Here is a 20,928-nt window from a genome sequence, read left to right on the forward strand (position 1 = left end):
TGACTTGGACCGCAGCTCGAGGGAAACACACGCGCTAAGCTCTCCGTCTCCTCGCGCACACACAGCAGACTCTGAAGAAACCTCTAGTGGCCGGCGGTACACTCTACAGACTCCTCGAGGCGATGACGTCGAAGCTGCGGGTCCAGACCAACGGCTCGCGGTGAGTTTACCCGCTAAACGGCTCCTTTAACCCGGAAGTGTCAGTTAGGCTAACTTTAGCTCCTCGAGCTAAAAACACGCGCTGACCTCCAGCTGGTGTTAATAACAAAGTATAATACCTCGTGATGCGTCACAGAAACGCATTCATAACCTGAACGCGCGTCTTTACGAGGCCCGAATCATCGCGTCGCAAGGTTTCATGGTCACGTGTTCAGGGGAGCCTGAGTTCTCCAGAGACCCTCACATTGTCCGGATAGCGGTCTGTGGGGGTCTCACCTGGGGCCCGGTGGTGTTCACCATGGACACGCGTCACTCAACCCTCTGGAGCTCGGCTCAGTCGGCTGGAACGTGACGTCATGTTCTACATCTGTACACACGTCACTGGTACCGACGGTTCGGTACCAAGAGGAGACGTGCACCGGGTTCACTAGAAGCTGGACGGGGGGCCATCAGACCGGGCCGCGGGTCCGCCGCGAGCCGGAAGCTATCAGCTGCGACCAGCTGTGCGCGATAAGGAGCCGCGCGTGTGTGTGTACGTGCGGGCCGACCGGCCGTGATGGCGGCGCGTTCCTCTGAGGAGATTAACCCAGTAACAGCCGGTCCGGCTCTTCATGCGCCCTGTTCTGCGCACAGTGTACCTGTGTATATGTATATGTACATGTACATGTGCGTATATGTACATGTGTGTGTATGTGTACATGTGACTGTGTGTATATGTACATGTGTGTATATGTACCTGTGTCTGTGTGTATATGTACCTGTAACTGTGTGTATATGTGACCTGGTCACATGCTCTGGTCACGTGATCTGGTCATGTGCTTTGGTCACGTGACCTGGTCACGTGTATTTTCAGAAACATCAGTTGATGTAAGTCCTCCGATCAGAGAGGAAGTCGTTGTTGCTGTCTTGAGTACTTCTGCTAAAGAATGGAGAGAATGACACAACCAATAAGTATTTGTTTGTCATACTTTGAGTCAGTTAAGATGTGTACATGTTCTAGAGTTGGTGCTGAAGTATAAAATACATCCTTTGAATCCAGCTCAATATCCAGAGAAATATGAAACGAGGACAACATGCATACGTGTGTGTGTGTGTAAACAGAGATTCTGTCAGTCAAAGGTCAGAGTGAGGCTCCTATCAGCTGGCTGTTTACAGCTGATAGTCAGCTGATGGAGCCTATAGGCCACGCCCACATACCACCAATGCCATGCCCCTCCACCAACGTGTGTGTGTGTGGTGTCCAGCTGGGGCTCAGAATAGCTGCTGGTGACTGGCTTAATCCCAGTGGAGCCTTCTGACCAATCACAGCACAAAGCAGCGGTGGCTCAGCACTGATCTGGAGTCAGTGAGTCAGTCTGACCACAATAGTAGAACCACCATGACGCATCTGACTCACTGGTCATCAGTCAGGACCCACCAACACCCGGGACCTGGTGGGTCCACTGGGACCTTAAGCTGGGTCCACTGGGACCTGTGTTGACGCTGGTCCCCTACAGGATGGAGGCAGCCGGCGGGCTGCAGCAGTGCCGGCTGGCCCTGGATCAGCTGGAGGACGCCATCAGCTCCGTGATGAAGGCCGAGAAGCAGCTGAGGGAAAACACCAGAGAGGTCAGGACCCTCCTCTTCATCCCCCTTCATCTTTCTCTCCCCCCTTTCATCTTTCTCTTCCTCCTCCCCCTCCTCTTTCTCTTCCTCTGTGAGAACATATAAAAGAGTTGAGTTCATTTCACTGAGTCTAGTGGACTCTTGTGGACTCTACTGTAGTCTAGTGGACTCTTGTGGACTCTGCTGTAGTCTAGTGGACTCTATTGTAGTCTTGTGGACTCTGCTGTAGTCTAGTGGACTCTTTTGGACTCTACTGTAGTCTAGTGGACTCTTGTGGACTCTGCTGTAGTCTAGTGGACTCTACTGTAGTCTAGTGGACTCTTGTGGACTCTGCTGTAGTCTTGTGGACTCTACTGTAGTCTTGTGGACTCTTGTGGACTCTACTGTAGTCTAGTGGACTCTGCTGTAGTCTTGTGGACTCTACTGTAGTCTAGTGGACTCTACTGTAGTCTAGTGGACTCTACTGTAGTCTAGTGGACTCTTGTGGACTCTACTGTAGTCTAGTGGACTCTTTTGGACTCTGCTGTAGTCTTGTGGACTCTACTGTAGTCTAGTGGACTCTTGTGGACTCTGCTGTAGTCTAGTGGACTCTACTGTAGTCTAGTGGACTCTTGTGGACTCTGCTGTAGTCTTGTGGACTCTACTGTAGTCTTGTGGACTCTACTGTAGTCTAGTGGACTCTTGTGGACTCTGCTGTAGTCTAGTGGACTCTACTGTAGTCTAGTGGACTCTTGTGGACTCTACTGTAGTCTAGTGGACTCTTTTGGACTCTGCTGTAGTCTTGTGGACTCTACTGTAGTCTAGTGGACTCTTTTGGACATCACTGTAGTCTTGTGGACTCTACTGTAGTCTAGTGGACTCTTTTGGACTCTGCTGTAGTCTAGTGGACTTTTGTGGACTCTACTGTAGTCTAGTGGACTCTTTTGGACTCTACTGTAGTCTAGTGGACTCTTTTGGACTCTGCTGTAGTCTTGTGGACTCGACTGTAGTCTAGTGGACTCTTTTGGACATCACTGTAGTCTTGTGGACTCTACTGTAGTCTAGTGGACTCTGCTGTAGTCTTGTGGACTCTACTGTAGTCTAGTGGACTCTTGTGGACTCTACTGTAGTCTAGTGGACTCTGCTGTAGTCTTGTGGACTCTACTGTAGTCTTGTGGACTCTGCTGTAGTCTAGTGGACTCTACTGTAGTCTTGTGGACTCTACTGTAGTCTTGTGGACTCTACTGTAGTCTTGTGGACTCTGCTGTAGTCTAGTGGACTCTGCTGTAGTCTAGTGGACTCTTTTGGACTCTGCTGTAGTCTAGTGGACTCTGCTGTAGTCTAGTGGACTCTGCTGTAGTCTAGTGGACTCTGCTGTAGTCTAGTGGACTCTGCTGTAGTCTAGTGGACTCTACTGTAGTCTTGTGGACTCTTGTGGACTCTGGACTCTGCTGTAGTCTTGTGGACTCTACTGTAGTCTAGTGGACTCTTGTGGACTCTACTGTAGTCTCGTGGACTCTGCTGTAGTCTTGTGGACTCTACTGTAGTCTAGTGGACTCTGCTGTAGTCTTGTGGACTCTACTGTAGTCTTGTGGACTCTACTGTAGTCTAGTGGACTCTACTGTAGTCTAGTGGACTCTTGTGGACTCTACTGTAGTCTTGTGGACTCTGCTGTAGTCTAGTGGACTCTTGTGGACTCTGCTGTAGTCTAGTGGACTCTGCTGTAGTCTAGTGGACTCTTGTGGACTCTACTGTAGTCTCGTGGACTCTACTGTAGTCTAGTGGACTCTTGTGGACTCTGCTGTCTGTCTCTCACCTGTCTGTCTCTCACCTGTCTCACCTGTCTGTCTCTCACCTGTCTGTCTCTCACCTGTCTCACCTGTCTGTCTCTCACCTGTCTCACCTGTCTGTCTCTCACCTGTCTGTCTCTCACCTGTCTGTCTCTCACCTGTCTCACCTGTCTGTCTCTCACCTGTCTGTCTCACCTGTCTGTCTCACCTGTCTGTCTTCACCTGTCTGTCTCTCACCTGTCTCACCTGTCTGTCTCACCTGTCTGTCTCACCTGTCTGTCTCTCACCTGTCTGTCTCTCACCTGTCTCACCTGTCTGTCTCCAGGTGCGTGCTGACCTCCAGAGCGGTGTGAGCCGTCAGCAGGAGGCTCTCCGCTGTCGAGAGGTTTGGCTGCTCGGAGAAATCGAACTTCTGGAACACGTGAAGACTGAAGCTCTGCAGCAGCAGCTGCACCGGCTGCACTGGGTGAGCTGGTTACACTGGTTACCCTTGTTACTATGGTTACACTGGTTACACTGGTTACAATTGTTTTACGATGGTTATACTGGTTTCTATGGTTACACTTGTTACCAGGCACGTGCACAGATAGAGCCCTCGTGGTGCTCAAGCTCCTCCCCTTTGCCCTGGATGAGTAAAGTGCCCTTTTGGCTGGAGACACATTTTTTTCATTCAACCGTATTTAAGAATAAAAGTTTCTCTCTCTGTCATCAAATCCCCCAAATGTGTTTTAATATCCGACGGGGCATTTATTTGAGTTCTTGTGAGAATTTCTCCCCGACATGCTCCGCGGCGCTCACGAGCCCCCCCCCCTCCTCCACTTCCTCCTCCGCCCAGTGCTCCTCGCGCCACCAAGCGGCTGCACCTCCTTCTCCTCTGACGCGCAGCACCAGACAAACAGGTCATGACGTGTTTGTCCCCTGACGTTGTTTTGTGATAAATCAACCACAACATTAGCGCTGCTGAAAACATGACGTCACAACTGGTCCGACGGTTCCTACAAAAATAAACAAACAAAAACTCACGAAATCCGTGATTTCAAAGCCTCGTCCAGCTGTTTAATGACGTTAGTTACAGAGCTGCCAACTTTTCAAAAAACCTTGGAGTGAGATTTTGTCGGGGGTGACCAAAATGTTGCCGCGCACGCGGCCACACACGTTGGTGGCTCAAATATCAGGAAATTTGAATTAATGTGGCGTTGTCCCCATGTTGTCCCCATGTTGTACCCTGCATTCTGGCCTGGCAAAGGTCTTTTACGAGGCATCTTTGCTACCTTAAAGAATTTAAATGTTTTTTAATAACTCTACTCTCATTTACAAAAACATGCCTAATTCTATTGCACAAATGTCCTGTCTTTATGTAAAATTCTTTATAATACATCTTAGGCTACTTGTTCAAAGTGCTGTTTGGAATTTTTTTTGAGAGGGTCGTTTTCCTAGGCCTGTAAATAAAGTGATAAATGCTCTGTGGGCATCATAGGCCTCTCTTGTTCAGAAGGCCGGGCCAAATGTGGAGGCGGGCCGTATCTGGCCCGCGGGCCTTAGTTTGAGGACCACTGCTCTTGGCTGTTGATGTCAATGTGTACAGATTGTAAAGCACTCCGAGACAAATTTGTAATTTGTGAAATTGGGCTATACAAATACACTGAATTGAATTAACAAACAATGCTCTGATGTTTTGAGCATGCAGGATACCAAGAGGTTAACAAGGTGCTCTCCTGCTGCTCCTTATGACAGCTGAGTTTACATCACCACACAAAATCACGCACAAACACAACGAATTATTTCAAGATTTAAAGTTTAAGAGAGTGAGAACTAAATTGAACCACATGTCATTAACAGGGCTCTTACGTTTTGAAGACAGGCAAGAGTGACATATCTATCCAGGATGCTTTATTTTCATTGGTTGTTGGATTAAATCTTACCCAGATACAACAGATACAGGGTTTTTTCTGATTGGCTGTTGTGTAGCCCATTTCGTCTTTTTGATTGGCTGATAAGTGGCTCCTCACAGCAGAACTCCAGGGGAGCGCTTGATTCCTCCACGGAGAGGGCAGCGCGGCTCATGTTGGCGCGCTGCGGCATTAAAACATTAAATAGCCGAGTTTTTTCAGCGTGAGAAATACGATGTGTGGCGCGAGTGCGTGACGTAAGACCGATACGTGACTGTCACACTCAATGCGTGACACTTGAGAGCCCTGCTTTAACACACCGTAGTCTCTGCTCGTTGTGTCTGTTTGAAAATCTTCTTCTGTTGCTGACTCCGGGACTCTTTGGGGTAAATAGGATGTCTATGCAGCGAACAGGTTTATAGATGCGCCATCTATCGTCATGAGTTTGAAAAGGAACCAACGCGCCGCCCAAAATCAGAATTTCTTTGCCGTGAGATATTGGTTGTGTGGCGTGAGCGTGAAAACATGCAAAGCGTGTCACACGGCGAACCGTGAGAGTTGATAGCTCTGTAGTTATGTTTAGAGAATAGAGAGGAGAGAGAAAGAGAGAAAGGAGAGAGTTCTTATTCGCTCTTTTCAACAGGGGCTAGTCTAGGATTTGCGTGGCCAGAGTGAAATAAAATCATAGGCCTCTCTTGTTCAGAGGGCCAAATGTGGAGGCGGCGTATCCGCCCGCTGGCCTTAGTTTGAGGACCACTGCTCTTGGCTGTTGATGTCTATCAATAGCGCTCATTTGAAAATGACGAAGAGGGCAATACGGATCCGTATCAGACCAGCGCGAGGCGATACGTGGCTGACATGACGACCCATTAGCCAATCAGAACACTTGTACTGTTGTTGCTATATAATAATTCATCTTTATTCATAAAGAACATGTAAGCTGCCAGAGGAGACCAGGTGGAGGATGTATTGCATCATCAGTGTAATGCTGCTAATGCTTCAACTCTGGCACAATTTTATTTTGTGCCATTGGGTGCCCTTTTTTTGGGTTTGAGCACCTGCCCCCCAACATGTCTGTGCACGTGCCTGCTTGTTACTATGGTTACACTGGTTACTATGGTTACACTGGTTACTATGGTTACACTGGTTACTATGGTTACACTGGTTACTATGGTTATACTGGTTACACTGGTTATACTGGTTACGATGGTTACACTGGACTCTAGTGGTTTCCTCTGGGCTCGACTGGTTTCCTCTGGGCTCTAGTGGTTTCCTCTGGGCTCTAGTGGTTTCCTCTGGGCTCTTGTGGTTTCCTCTGGGCTCTTGTGGTTTCCTCTGGGCTCTAGTGGTTTCCTCTGGGCTCGACCGGTAGGCTCTAGTGGTTTCCTCTGGGCTCGACCGGTATCCTCTGGACTCTAGTGGTTTCCTCTGGGCTCTAGTGGTTTCTTCTGGGCTCTACTGCTGGTATTCTGGTGTTTACTGGTCTTTGTTTTGCAGCTCCGAGGACAGTTTGATGTGATCACCCATCAGCTGCACAACAACAACAACAACAACCAGCTGATGAGCTGCCTGGAGAAGTAAGTTCACCTCTGATCCTCATGGATCTGTGTTAGAGATGAAGATGATGGTATGGTTGATGGTGATGATGGTGATGATGGTGATGAAGGTGATGAAGGTGATGATGGTGGTGGTCCTCCTGTGTGCAGGTTGTCCTCTCTGAGTCTGTCCCCTGAGGAAAGTCCTGAGATGAAGTTCCAGGCTGACGGCCGCGCCCTGAGACACGCCATCACCTCGTACGGCCGCGTCACGGCGCCGGTAACATGTCCTCACATCCTCCTCATGTCCTCCTCGTGTCCTCACGTCCTCCTCATGTCGTCCTCACATCCTCCTCATGTCCTCACATCCTCCTCATGTCCTCACATCCTCCTCATGTCCTCACGTCCTCCTCGTGTCCTCACGTCCTCCTCATGTCCTCGTGTCCTCATGTCCTCCTTGTGTCCTCACGTCCTCATGTCCTCCTCGTGTCCTCACGTTCTCCTCATGTCCTCATGTCCTCCTCGTGTCCTCACGTCCTCCTCATGTCGTCCTCACGTCCTCCTCATGTCGTCCTCACATCCTCCTCGTGTCCTCATGTCCTCACGTCCTCATGTCCTCGTGTCCTCATGTCCTCCTCACGTCCTTGTGTCCTCTGGTCCTCACGTCCTCCTCGTGTCCTCACGTCCTCCTCACGTCTTCGTGTCCTCTGGTCCTCACGTCCTCCTCATGTCCTCACGTCCTCCTCATGTCCTCTGGTCCTCACGTCCTCGTGTCCTCATGTCCTCACGTCCTCACGTCCTCATGTCCTCACGTCCTCCTTGTGTCCTCACGTCCTCCTTGTGTCCTCTGGTCCTCATGTCCTCAGGTCCTCACGTCCTCCTTGTGTCCTCACAACACCTCTTTACTTATGACACGATGATGATCAGGTGTTTTCTGTACTTCTTGTTTGCAGCTGGTGGAGGGCGTGTCCTCTCTGAACTGTCCAATAGCTTCCAAGAAACAAGTAAGTGCACCGAGCAGGTAGACGGTATATATGTGTCTGTTTGTATATATGTATGTGTGTATGCATGTATGTATGTGTGTATGTATGTATATATGTATCAGTGGCGGCTGGTGAAATTTTTTTTGGTGGGGGGGGGGGGGCGCAGTTTAAATATCACTCGACAATGAGAAGAAAAGAGATTTTGAGTAGAATATAGAACACAAAGCTTTATTTAAAGAACACACCGTGCTCAACACGGTCCAACAACAACTTTCAACACACTGTAACTTTAACATGAGCGGTTCAGAGCAGCTTTAAGGAACATTGGGTTGAGTTTCAGAGGTTTGCAAAATAAGAGTCAGAAAGAGATCACATGTTACATGGGGACAGAGTAGAGTCAGATCACATGTTCCATGGGGACAGAGTAGAGTCCGAGATCACATGTTACATGGGGACAGAGTAGAGTCCGAGATCACATGTTACATGGGGACAGAGTAGAGTCAGAGATCACATGTTACATGGGGACAGAGTAGAGTCAGAGAGATCACATGTTACATGGGGACAGAGTAGAGTCAGATCACATGTTACATGGGGACAGAGTAGAGTCAGATCACATGTTACATGGGGACAGAGTAGAGTCAGATCACATGTTACATGGGGACAGAGTAGAGTCAGATCACATGTTACATGGGGACAGAGTAGAGTCAGATCACATGTTCCATGGGGACAGAGTAGAGTCAGATCACATGTTCCATGGGGACAGAGTAGAGTCAGATCACATGTTCCATGGGGACAGAGTAGAGTCAGATCACATGTTCCATGGGGACAGAGTAGAGTCAGATCACATGTTCCATGGGGACAGTAGAGTCAGATCACATGTTCCATGGGGACAGTAGAGTCAGATCACATGTTCCATGGGGACAGAGTAGAGTCAGATCACATGTTCCATGGGGACAGAGTAGAGTCAGATCACATGTTCCATGGGGACAGAGTAGAGTCAGATCACATGTTCCATGGGGACAGAGTAGAGTCAGATCACATGTTCCATGGGGACAGAGTAGAGTCAGATCACATGTTCCATGGGGACAGTAGAGTCAGATCACATGTTCCATGGGGACAGTAGAGTCAGATCACATGTTCCATGGGGACAGTAGAGTCAGATCACATGTTCCATGGGGACAGAGTAGAGTCAGATTACATGTTCCATGGGGACAGTAGAGTCAGATCACATGTTCCATGGGGACAGAGTAGAGTCAGATCACATGTTCCATGGGGACAGAGTAGAGTCAGATCACATGTTCCATGGGGACAGAGTAGAGTCAGATCACATGTTCCATGGGGACAGAGTAGAGTCAGATCACATGTTCCATGGGGACAGAGTAGAGTCAGATCACATGTTCCATGGGGACAGAGTAGAGTCAGATCACATGTTCCATGGGGACAGAGTAGAGTCAGATCACATGTTCCATGGGGACAGAGTAGAGTCAGATCACATGTTCCATGGGGACAGAGTAGAGTCAGATCACATGTTACATGGGGACAGAGTAGAGTCAGATCACATGTTACATGGGGACAGAGTAGAGTCAGATCACATGTTACATGGGGACAGAGTAGAGTCAGATCACATGTTACATGGGGACAGAGTAGAGTCAGATCACATGTTCCATGGGGACAGAGTAGAGTCAGATCACATGTTCCATGGGGACAGAGTAGAGTCAGATCACATGTTCCATGGGGACAGAGTAGAGTCAGATCACATGTTCCATGGGGACAGAGTAGTCAGATCACATGTTCCATGGGGACAGAGTAGAGTCAGATCACATGTTCCATGGGGACAGAGTAGAGTCAGATCACATGTTCCATGGGGACAGAGTAGAGTCAGATCACATGTTCCATGGGGACAGAGTAGAGTCAGATCACATGTTCCATGGGGACAGAGTAGAGTCAGATCACATGTTCCATGGGGACAGAGTAGAGTCAGATCACATGCTCCATGGGGACAGAGTAGAGTCAGATCACATGTTCCATGGGGACAGAGTAGTCAGATCACATGTTCCATGGGGACAGAGTAGAGTCAGATCACATGTTCCATGGGGACAGAGTAGAGTCAGATCACATGTTCCATGGGGACAGAGTAGAGTCAGATCACATGTTCCATGGGGACAGAGTAGAGTCAGATCACATGTTCCATGGGGACAGTAGAGTCAGATCACATGTTCCATGGGGACAGAGTAGAGTCAGATCACATGTTCCATGGGGACAGAGTAGTCAGATCACATGTTCCATGGGGACAGAGTAGAGTCAGATCACATGTTCCATGGGGACAGAGTAGAGTCAGATCACATGTTCCATGGGGACAGAGTAGAGTCAGATCACATGTTCCATGGGGACAGAGTAGAGTCAGATCACATGTTCCATGGGGACAGAGTAGAGTCAGATCACATGTTCCATGGGGACAGAGTAGAGTCAGATCACATGTTCCATGGGGACAGAGTAGAGTCAGATCACATGTTCCATGGGGACAGTAGAGTCAGATCACATGTTCCATGGGGACAGAGTAGAGTCAGATCACATGTTCCATGGGGACAGAGTAGAGTCAGATCACATGTTCCATGGGGACAGAGTAGAGTCAGATCACATGTTCCATGGGGACAGAGTAGAGTCAGATCACATGTTCCATGGGGACAGAGTAGAGTCAGATCACATGTTCCATGGGGACAGAGTAGAGTCAGATCACATGTTCCATGGGGACAGAGTAGAGTCAGATCACATGTTCCATGGGGACAGAGTAGAGTCAGATCACATGTTCCATGGGGACAGAGTAGAGTCAGATCACATGTTCCATGGGGACAGAGTAGAGTCAGATCACATGTTCCATGGGGACAGAGTAGAGTCAGATCACATGTTCCATGGGGACAGAGTAGAGTCAGATCACATGTTCCATGGGGACAGAGTAGAGTCAGATCACATGTTCCATGGGGACAGAGTAGAGTCAGATCACATGTTCCATGGGGACAGAGTAGAGTCAGATCACATGTTCCATGGGGACAGAGTAGAGTCAGATCACATGTTCCATGGGGACAGAGTAGAGTCAGATCACATGTTCCATGGGGACAGAGTAGAGTCAGATCACATGTTCCATGGGGACAGTAGAGTCAGATCACATGTTCCATGGGGACAGAGTAGAGTCAGATCACATGTTCCATGGGGACAGAGTAGAGTCAGATCACATGTTCCATGGGGACAGAGTAGAGTCAGATCACATGTTCCATGGGGACAGAGTAGAGTCAGATCACATGTTCCATGGGGACAGAGTAGAGTCAGATCACATGTTCCATGGGGACAGAGTAGAGTCAGATCACATGTTCCATGGGGACAGAGTAGAGTCAGATCACATGTTCCATGGGGACAGAGTAGAGTCAGATCACATGTTCCATGGGGACAGAGTAGAGTCAGATCACATGTTCCATGGGGACAGAGTAGAGTCAGATCACATGTTCCATGGGGACAGAGTAGAGTCAGATCACATGTTCCATGGGGACAGAGTAGAGTCAGATCACATGTTCCATGGGGACAGAGTAGAGTCAGATCACATGTTCCATGGGGACAGAGTAGAGTCAGATCACATGTTCCATGGGGACAGAGTAGAGTCAGATCACATGTTCCATGGGGACAGAGTAGAGTCAGATCACATGTTCCATGGGGACAGAGTAGAGTCAGATCACATGTTCCATGGGGACAGAGTAGAGTCAGATCACATGTTCCATGGGGACAGAGAGTCAGATCACATGTTCCATGGGGACAGAGTAGAGTCAGATCACATGTTCCATGGGGACAGAGTAGAGTCAGATCACATGTTCCATGGGACAGAGTAGAGTCAGATCACATGTTCCATGGGGACAGAGTAGAGTCAGATCACATGTTCCATGGGGACAGAGTAGAGTCAGATCACATGTTCCATGGGGACAGAGAGAGTCAGATCACATGTTCCATGGGGACAGAGTAGAGTCAGATCACATGTTCCATGGGGACAGAGTAGAGTCAGATCACATGTTCCATGGGGACAGAGTAGTCAGATCACATGTTCCATGGGGACAGAGTAGAGTCAGATCACATGTTCCATGGGGACAGAGTAGAGTCAGATCACATGTTCCATGGGGACAGAGTAGAGTCAGATCACATGTTCCATGGGGACAGAGTAGAGTCAGATCACATGTTCCATGGGGACAGAGAGAGTCAGATCACATGTTCCATGGGGACAGAGTAGAGTCAGATCACATGTTCCATGGGGACAGAGTAGAGTCAGATCACATGTTCCATGGGGACAGAGTAGAGTCAGATCACATGTTCCATGGGGACAGAGTAGAGTCAGATCACATGTTCCATGGGGACAGAGTAGAGTCAGATCACATGTTCCATGGGGACAGAGTAGAGTCAGATCACATGTTCCATGGGGACAGAGTAGAGTCAGATCACATGTTCCATGGGGACAGAGTAGAGTCAGATCACATGTTCCATGGGGACAGAGTAGAGTCAGATCACATGTTCCATGGGGACAGAGTAGAGTCAGATCACATGTTCCATGGGGACAGAGTAGAGTCAGATCACATGTTCCATGGGGACAGAGTAGAGTCAGATCACATGTTCCATGGGGGACAGAGAGTCAGATCACATGTTCCATGGGGACAGAGTAGAGTCAGATCACATGATCCATGGGGACAGAGTAGAGTCAGATCACATGTTCCATGGGGACAGAGTAGAGTCAGATCACATGTTCCATGGGGACAGAGTAGAGTCAGATCACATGTTCCATGGGGACAGAGCCTCTCCTGTAGAGTCGCTCCTCTCTAAAGTCTCCATAACTCTCTGGTTAAAGTCATCATGTCTGTAATCAGCCTCCATCATTCTGAGGGAATGTGTCTGTTTCACAACTTCTTCCTTGTGTTTCGATGCAGTTCGGTCTGCAGACAGGGTTAGCTTCATGCTGTTAGCTCGTTAGCTTCATGCTGTTAGCTTCATGCTGTTAGCTCGTTAGCTCCATGCTCGTTAGCTTCATGCTGTTAGCGAGTTAGCTCCATGCTGTTAGCTAGTAGCTTCATGCTCTTAGCGAGTTAGCTCCATGCTGTTAGCTAGTTAGCTCCATGCTGTTAGCTAGTAGCTTCATGCTCTTAGCGAGTTAGCTCCATGCTGTTAGCTAGATGCTGCGTTAACATCCGTGCTTCACACTTGTCTGCAGCTCTTTAGGCCCCTCCCCCCGTTGTAGTCCAGAGAGTTTCAGTCCCTTTGGAACAACAGACAGGGGAAACTAAACAGCATTACTCACTGAGCTCCAGCTAACAGCTCCGTTAGCTACCTGCTCCCGTAGCTCTGTGGAGCGCTCTGGCTGAGGGAACGATACCGGTCTCTGATTGGCCGAATAGTCCAGTCACGTGAAATAATAAAACGATGTCATTAGCCAATGAGCGCACATTTTTGTGGTCCAAGATTCACGTTTCATCCTCCAATGAGAAGCCGTCCTTGCCGAAACGACTGAAATGTTTGCTCGCTGCCGCACACACGTTTGGCCGGTGTCCCGTAAAGGGGGCGGGGCTCCTCTCCGTGAGGATGAGTGGCGATATATTATATTTTTTCACATTAACTTAAGTGGTTGTTGACAGGCTGACGGTCTCCCACACACATGTAGCGCGTCAACACGGTATATTTACTCTTTAAATGATTTGGCATATAATGTTTTTGACAGGATGTTTTTTTGTTTTGTTTTTTCATCTCAAAATTTTAAGAGGGGCGGCGCCCTAGCGCCCTCGATGGACGCACCGCCACTGATATGTACACTACCGTTCAAAATTTTGTGTTTTCCATGAAAACTCACACTGTTATTTATCAAATGAGTTGCAAAATGTATAGAAAATATAGTCAAGACATTGACGAGGTTAGAAATAATGATTTGTATTTGAAGTATTCATTTTTTTCTTCAAACTTTGCTTTCGTCAAAGAATGCTCCTTTTGCAGCAATTCCAGCATTGCAGACCTTTGTCATTCTAGCTGTTAATTAGTTGAGGTAATCTGTTGAAATGTCACCCCACGCTTCCTGAAGCCCCTCCACCAGTTGGATTGGCTTGATGGGCACTTCTTGAGGACCATACGGTCAAGCTGCTCCCACAACAGCTCAATGGTTGAGATCTGGTGACTGGCCACTCCATTACAGACAGCAAGCTGCCTGCTTCTTCCCTCAAGAGTTCTTCACAATGTGGAGGTGTGCTTTGGGTCATTGTCCTGTTGGAGGAGGACATTGGCTCCAATCAAGCGCTGCCCACAGGGTATGGCATGGCGTTGCCAAATGGAGTGATAGCCTTCCTTATTTAAAATCCTTTACCTGGTACCTCCCACTTTCCCAGCACCAAAGCAGCCCCAGACCATCACATGACCTCCACCATGCTTGACAGATGGTGTCAGGCACTCTTCCAGCATCTTTTCACCTGTTCTCGTCTCACAAATGTTCTTCTGTGTGATCCAAACACCTCAAACTTGGATTCATCTGTCCAGAACACCTTTTTCCAATCTTCCTCTGTCCAATGCCTGTGTTCTTTTGCCCATACCAATCTTTTCTTTTATTGGCCAGTCTCAGATATGGCTTTTTCTTTGCCACTCTGCCTAGAAGGCCAGCATCCCGGAGTCGCCTCTTCACTGTCGACGTTGACACTGGCGCTTTTGGTACCATTTAAAGAAGCTGCCAGTTGAGGACCTGTGAGGCGTCTATTTCTCAAACTAGAGACTCTAATGTACTTGTCTTCTTGCTGAGTTGTGCACCGGGCCTCCCACTTCTCTTTCTGCTCTGGTTAGAGCCCGTTTGTGCTGTTCTCTGAAGGGAGTAGTACACACCGCTGGAGGACATTTTCAGTTTCTTTGCAATTTCTCGCATGGAATAGCCTTCATTTCTAAGAACAAGAATAGACTGGCGAGTTTCACAGGAAACTTCTTTTTTTCTGGCCATTTTGAGAGTTATCGAACCCACAAATGTGATGCTCCAGATAATCAACTAGCTCAAAGGAAGGCCAGTTTTATAGCTTCTCTAATCAGAAAAACAGTTTTCAGCTGTGCTAACATAATTGCACAAGGGTTTTCAAGGGTTTTCTAATCATCCATTAGTCTTCTAAGGCGATAACACAATGTACCATGAGAACACTGGAGTGATGATGAAAAGGGCCTCTATACACCTCTGGAGATATTTCATTAGAAACCAGACGTTTCCACCTAGAATAGTCATTTACCACATTAACAATGTAGAGAGGGTATTTATGATTGATTTAATGTTATCTTCATTGAAAAAAACAATGCTTTTCTTTGAAAAATAAGGACATTTCTAAGTGATCCCAAACTTTTGAACGGTAGTGTATGTATATCAGTGGTGGGCCGTCAGGGCCAGCAAGGCCTTCTCTGCTGGCCTAAACATCATCAGAATATATATTGTCCCACAAATATGTATTCAATTATTTCCCAGAGTAAGAGTTATTCTCTTAATTTCATAGCGTTCCTCTTGGTTGCGCTGCTGCCAGCGCCAGGTTGAGATTTGGAGGGCTGGTCTGTATGTTAGATCTTTTATCCAATCATATTCAGCCATCGTGTGTTGCCAGGGGGCTAACATCTGCCCTTAGGCCTTCAGAATCAACATTGCGGGCGCTGGTAGCTTCAAGTGAATGGGAATGACAATGTTGTGTCAACCAATCAGCTTTAGAGTTGGCTCCTCTAGGCCTTCTAGAAGGCCCCGGAACCGGCACAGGAGCCAGCTAGCAGGCGGAGTGTTGCACGTCTTTTGATTGGATTACCAATATTGAGAGGCGGGGTCTATGGGCAGGTAGATGCAGAATCTCAGAACTAGGAAACTGAATTTGATAAAGGAATTAATTCGCGGACTACAAAGCTGTTTTTTCAACCCACATGGCGGAAGGAGGAGAAGATGTCGATTTGGTCGAGCATATACTTGAAATCTGCTTTGGGTGCGACAATGCCCTGTTTAGTGAACAAACGAGTGCAAGTGACTTTCTTTTCTTCTTTTTCTCCGTCCCGATGCGCGCATTCTGCAACGCGCGAGACGGAGAGCCGAGAGAAATGACATGCTGTTGTGTAGATACGATCAACATCAGACGGCTGTTTAGTTTAATAAATGAACAAAGACGTGCTATAGAGAAAATGACGGGGGCGGGCCAATTGTTTTTAATGTCATGCGATCTACCAATACTACGCCGCGATCGACGTATTGAGCAGCCCTGGTCTACAGCCATGGCATCATAATGAGAGGAATAAGAGGTGGATTAATTCGGGTGGGACTGTGTAGGACCTCACTGAAGGCCCAGGCCCACGGCCCGCCACTGATATATATATGTATGTGTATGTATGTATATAATCACACTTGAGTACTCAGTTGGTGTGTGTGGGTCCCTCTCAGTGTAACTACAACTTGAAGTCATTCTCCTCAGAAGATGGAGTCTGAGTCTCTGAGAGGTTGGCTGATGGGCCCGCCTCCATCACGCAGCGCTCCTATTGGTTACCAGGCCAGCAAGAACCTTCAGGATTGGCTGATGGCTTACGATGACAGCGAGGTGAGAGACGACTCTTATGTTCTGAAGCTCCGCCTCCCAGTTGGAGTCTGTGGTGTTTGATGCGTTGGCTTCCTGTGTCGTCAGACTTCCTGTCCCGGCTCGGCCTCGGAGGACTTTCTGCAGGCCTGGGGTCAGATCTATGACCTGGAGGCGTGGCTTCTCAAGGACCAGAGCCCCGCCTGCAGGGAGCGGACCGACAGCAGCTGTAGCTCCTCCTTCTCCATTGAGAAGATCGACGAATCAGAGTTCACCGTCTCTTCTAAGGAGGAGGAGGAGGAGCTGAGCGACTGGCTCATCACCCCGCCCACGGCTGCCATGGAGGCCGTGTCGGACGCCAAGCGGTGGCGCCAGGTTCTGAAGCCGTTCCAGGACGGCTGGTCTACAGGTGCCTGGCTCATGGGTCCGAGCCGCCCCCCCGCCGACTGCTCCTCCTGCTGCCAGACCGAGACCAAGGCCCTGGAGATTGAGAACCTGGGCCAGCTCCTGTGCCTTAAGACCCCGGTGACCCCGCCGGTGACCCCGCCGGTGACCCCGCCGGTGACCCCGCCGGTGGCCCTGGAGGCGTGGCTTCAGCAGGCGGTGCCGGTGCAGCAGACCTGCAGGGCCAACGAGGTCTGCCCCTCCTTCTCCTCCTGCGTCTGTGAGGAGAACTGCGGGAGAGAAGCTCTGAGCCTCTGGCTGCTCCAACAGGACGGGAGAGACAAGAACGGGGTCTCTGTGGCCCCGCCCCCTGTCAAGGACGCCCCGCCCACCCTGCACTGCAGAGAGCAGGAACAGAAGGTATCAGTCAGCTTCCTTGTCTTGTAAAGTAATCCTGTCTGTACGTTCCGTGGTGGGTCCGCTGGGTAGCCTGAGGACCGGCTGAGGACCGGCTGAGGACCGGCTGAGGACCGGCTGAGGACCGGCTGAGGGGCTCGGCGGTCCGATGCCCGGCTGAAGTCCGGTGGCGGTTCTGTTGTTGTCCGAGGCTTTGGAGTGGGCTCAATGAAGGTGACGTGTTTCCTCAGGTCCAGGCCATCCTGCAGGCCTGGCTCCACCCCCCCAGGACCTGGGGGGCTCCTGAGGGGGACAAGTCCAAGATCTGGTCTCTGTTCCAAGGCCCTCTGGATCCAGATCTCTGGGTGCTCCCAAGGAAGACTCTGGGGTCAGGAGGTCAGGCCCAGCCAGCTGAGGAGGAGGACAAATGGCTGCTGAAGAAGAAGAAGAGCCAGGCTCAGGTAACAGGACCAGCAGAGACCAGTAGAGACCAGCAGAGACCAGCAGAGTGTTGACAGTGTGTTTGCTCGTTGACCTCTGAACTCTGGATTAAAACACAGATTTGCACTTCAGTGGCTCTTAAATATCTCTTATTATGGTACTTTTGTTGTTCGACTATGTTGAGGAAATGTTACTTCCTGTATTCTTGTTGTTCTTAGTTTGTACTCTAGGTTGAAATGCACTTATTGTAAGTCGCTTTGGATAAAAGCGTCTGCTAAAGGACATGTGATGTGATGTCATGTGGTGTCATGTGATGTCATGTGATGTCATGTGATGTAATGTCATCTAATGTCATGTGATGTAATGTCATGTGATGTCATGTCATGTGATGTCATGTCATCTAATGTCATGTGATGGCATGTTATGTGATGTGATGTGATGTCATGAACTTGTCTCTCTGTCACAGGAGCGCCTGGCGCTGCCCTCCGTCTGCGACCTGTTCTCCTGCATGAAAGTGGGCGGGGACAACGACAAGTGGCTGCACAGACCTGCAGAACAGGTGAGTCCACCTGGGGGTCCAGAGGCCTTAGTTTGGGGGTCCAGAGGCCTTAGTTTGGGGGTCCAGAGGCCTTAGTTTGGGGGTCCAGAGGCCTTAGTTTGGGGCTCCAGAGGCCTTCGTTTGGGGTCCAGAGGCCTTCGTTTGGGGGTCCAGAGGCCTTCGTTTGGGGCTCCAGAGGCCTTAGTTTGGGGGTCCAGAGGCCTTAGTTTGGGGGTCCAGAGGCCTTAGTTTGGGGGTCCAGAGGCCTTAGTTTGGGGGTCCAGAGGCCTTAGTTTGGGGCTCCAGAGGCCTTAGTTTGGGGGTCCAGAGGCCTTAGTTTGGGGTCCGAGGCCTTAGTTTGGGGTCCAGAGGCCTTAGTTTGGGGTCCAGAGGCCTTAGTTTGGGGTCCAGAGGCCTTAGTTTGGGGTCCAGAGGCCTTAGTTTGGGGTCCAGAGGTTTTAGTTTGGGGGTCCAGAGGCCTTAGTTTGGGGTCCAGAGGCCTTAGTTTGGGGGTCCAGAGGCCTTAGTTTGGGGGTCCAGAGGCCTTCGTTTGGGGTCCAGAGGCCTTCGTTTGGGGTCCGAGGCCTTGTTTGGGGTCCGAGGCCTTCGTTTGGGGGTCCGAGGCCTTCGTTTGGGGGTCCGAGGCCTTTGTTTGGGGGTCCGAGGCCTTTGTTTGGGGGTCCGAGGCCTTAGTTTGGGGGTCCAGAGGCCTTAATTTGGGGGTCCAGAGGCCTTCGTTTGGGGGTCCAGAGGCCTTCGTTTGGGGGTCCAGAGGCCTTCGTTTGGGGGTCCGAGGCCTTAGTTTGGGGGTCCAGAGGCCTTAGTTTGGGGGTCCGAGGCCTTAGTTTGGGGGTCGTGTTTCTTTAGTTTCATTCTGTTTTTCTTCCAGATGTGATGGTGATGAAGAGGATGGTGGTGGTGATGAAGAGGATGCTTCCTCTTGGAGTCACTAAGGCTGCACAACCTCAACCATCACCTCCGTGACATCACCGCGCTCTCCTCCAATCAGGATCCAGAGCTCCGTGATCAATACTTTGATTCCGCCTTCCACTCGTGTTGTCTCCATGACGATGTGATCTTCTGATCGCCTCGTCATCTATTGATCCTTGTTCAGCTTCACATGGAATCGTTTCAGTCTCGATCGACTCAGTTATTGATTTGCATTTTTCACATTCATCTCTTGCTGTGTTACCTGATGCCTCTGATTATTGATTTGGGATTTTAATTTGACCAAATGTTCCATAATAATCAGAATAATTACCCACAATGCATTGGTCAGAGGATCAGACCGGAAGGGGCGGAGTTAACTTGGCCTTGACTCAAACTAACCTGTTTTATGATTGGCTGGGTTTCTTTAACGGGGTGAATGCTCCTCTTCTTCTCTTGTGTGGAACGGCGCTCTGCACATGCTCAGTCGTGTTTCCTCTTCCTGACTAACTTCATGAATGATATTAATAACTCAGTCAATCAATACGTTTATTAGTAGCTGTATCGATAGATTTATTAACAGATGCTTTCTGCTTTTTATCAATTCAATTAGGCGACATGTTATTATTTGAACACCCTTTGTGTCTATTCTGTACCCTGAGCTGAGTCTGGGAGGCAGTCCTGGCCCCTCTGACTGAGGCCTGGTGGAGTCACCCCCCCCCTCCAAGACGAGTTCAGGGCAGAAGGCACCATCAAGTAGCTATGTTACCCAGAATGCCTCTGGGGTAAGCATGCTGCAGCCTGTCAGGTCACATGACTGCAGTCAGCAGTGATTGGTGCTTTTTATTGCTCTAAACATTTTGGGGTGGGGCTAAACATATGTAGCTGTGATGTCATCAATACCGTACAATAATAAAACATTCTGACATCAGTGTGTCTGTGACGTCACTCTGAAACCATAACTTTACCTGAAGGGATTTCCTTCTGGAACGTGGTGTGTTTGGGACCGAGGCAGGGCGCGCCCCCTGCTGGTGACTCACGTCGGTACACCTACAATGCTGCAGCGGATGACGTCTGTCATGTTTATGAGGAGACGTGTAGCTCCACGTTGTTGGTCCTGAACACACACACACACGGTCTCCATCACACACGCGTGTTCATGGGGCTCACGGGGCACTTTAATGTGTTTTAAAGTGTTCGTAAACGCTTCTTATTCAGATTACACTGACCTCATATTTATATATACCTCATATGTATGTGTATATACATATATATGTGTGTATTTATATTGATATACATATGTCCCTCAGATGCAGGGTGTACTAGTCTCGCGACACTTCACAACGAGAAGCGGCAGTTTGCGGTTCTTCAGCCAGCCAATCAGACTCGATGCAGCGTCAGGCTGCGCAGCCTCTCCACCAATCATTGGCTGGAGGGACTCGGTCGCTCCGCCGCGTGCCGCCTCCACACCGCTGCGTCCATCCGCTCTGCTAGGCGACCTGCCGCTCTCATGCCGCGACCTGCCGCTCGGTTGCTAGCCGACTAGCTGCCGCTGCTAGCGGCGGAGATGTGACGGGAGCTCCGGCAAGAGAAGCGACGGAGGCCGAAGAGACGCGCGCAATCCCGGGTTCTCTGTGAGTGTTTGGTCCCCGGGGACCCGAGCAGCACGGTGTGTGGGTGCGTGTGTGTGTGTGCGCGTATGTGCCTGCGCGCGTGCGTGTGTCTGTAT

General features: G+C 49.5%; 1 protein-coding gene across 1 annotated transcript; it reads left to right on the forward strand.

Annotated features, from left to right (window-relative positions):
* The first annotated feature begins 11 nt into the window (after positions 1 to 11).
* Positions 12 to 20,130, forward strand: ncoa4 (nuclear receptor coactivator 4). Its single transcript, XM_056410814.1, has 11 exons — positions 12 to 160; positions 1,656 to 1,767; positions 3,859 to 3,999; positions 6,920 to 6,999; positions 7,129 to 7,237; positions 7,911 to 7,961; positions 16,415 to 16,537; positions 16,622 to 17,317; positions 17,545 to 17,754; positions 18,201 to 18,293; positions 19,162 to 20,130. The coding sequence occupies exons 1-11, from the start codon at positions 123 to 125 to the stop codon at positions 19,165 to 19,167; spliced, it is 1,659 nt and encodes a 552-aa protein (XP_056266789.1). The 5' UTR covers positions 12 to 122; the 3' UTR covers positions 19,168 to 20,130.
* The last annotated feature ends 798 nt before the right edge of the window (positions 20,131 to 20,928 follow it).

The sequence above is a fragment of the Pseudoliparis swirei genome, unplaced genomic scaffold (assembly GCF_029220125.1).
Source record: "Pseudoliparis swirei isolate HS2019 ecotype Mariana Trench unplaced genomic scaffold, NWPU_hadal_v1 hadal_27, whole genome shotgun sequence".
NCBI lineage: Eukaryota > Metazoa > Chordata > Actinopteri > Perciformes > Liparidae > Pseudoliparis > Pseudoliparis swirei.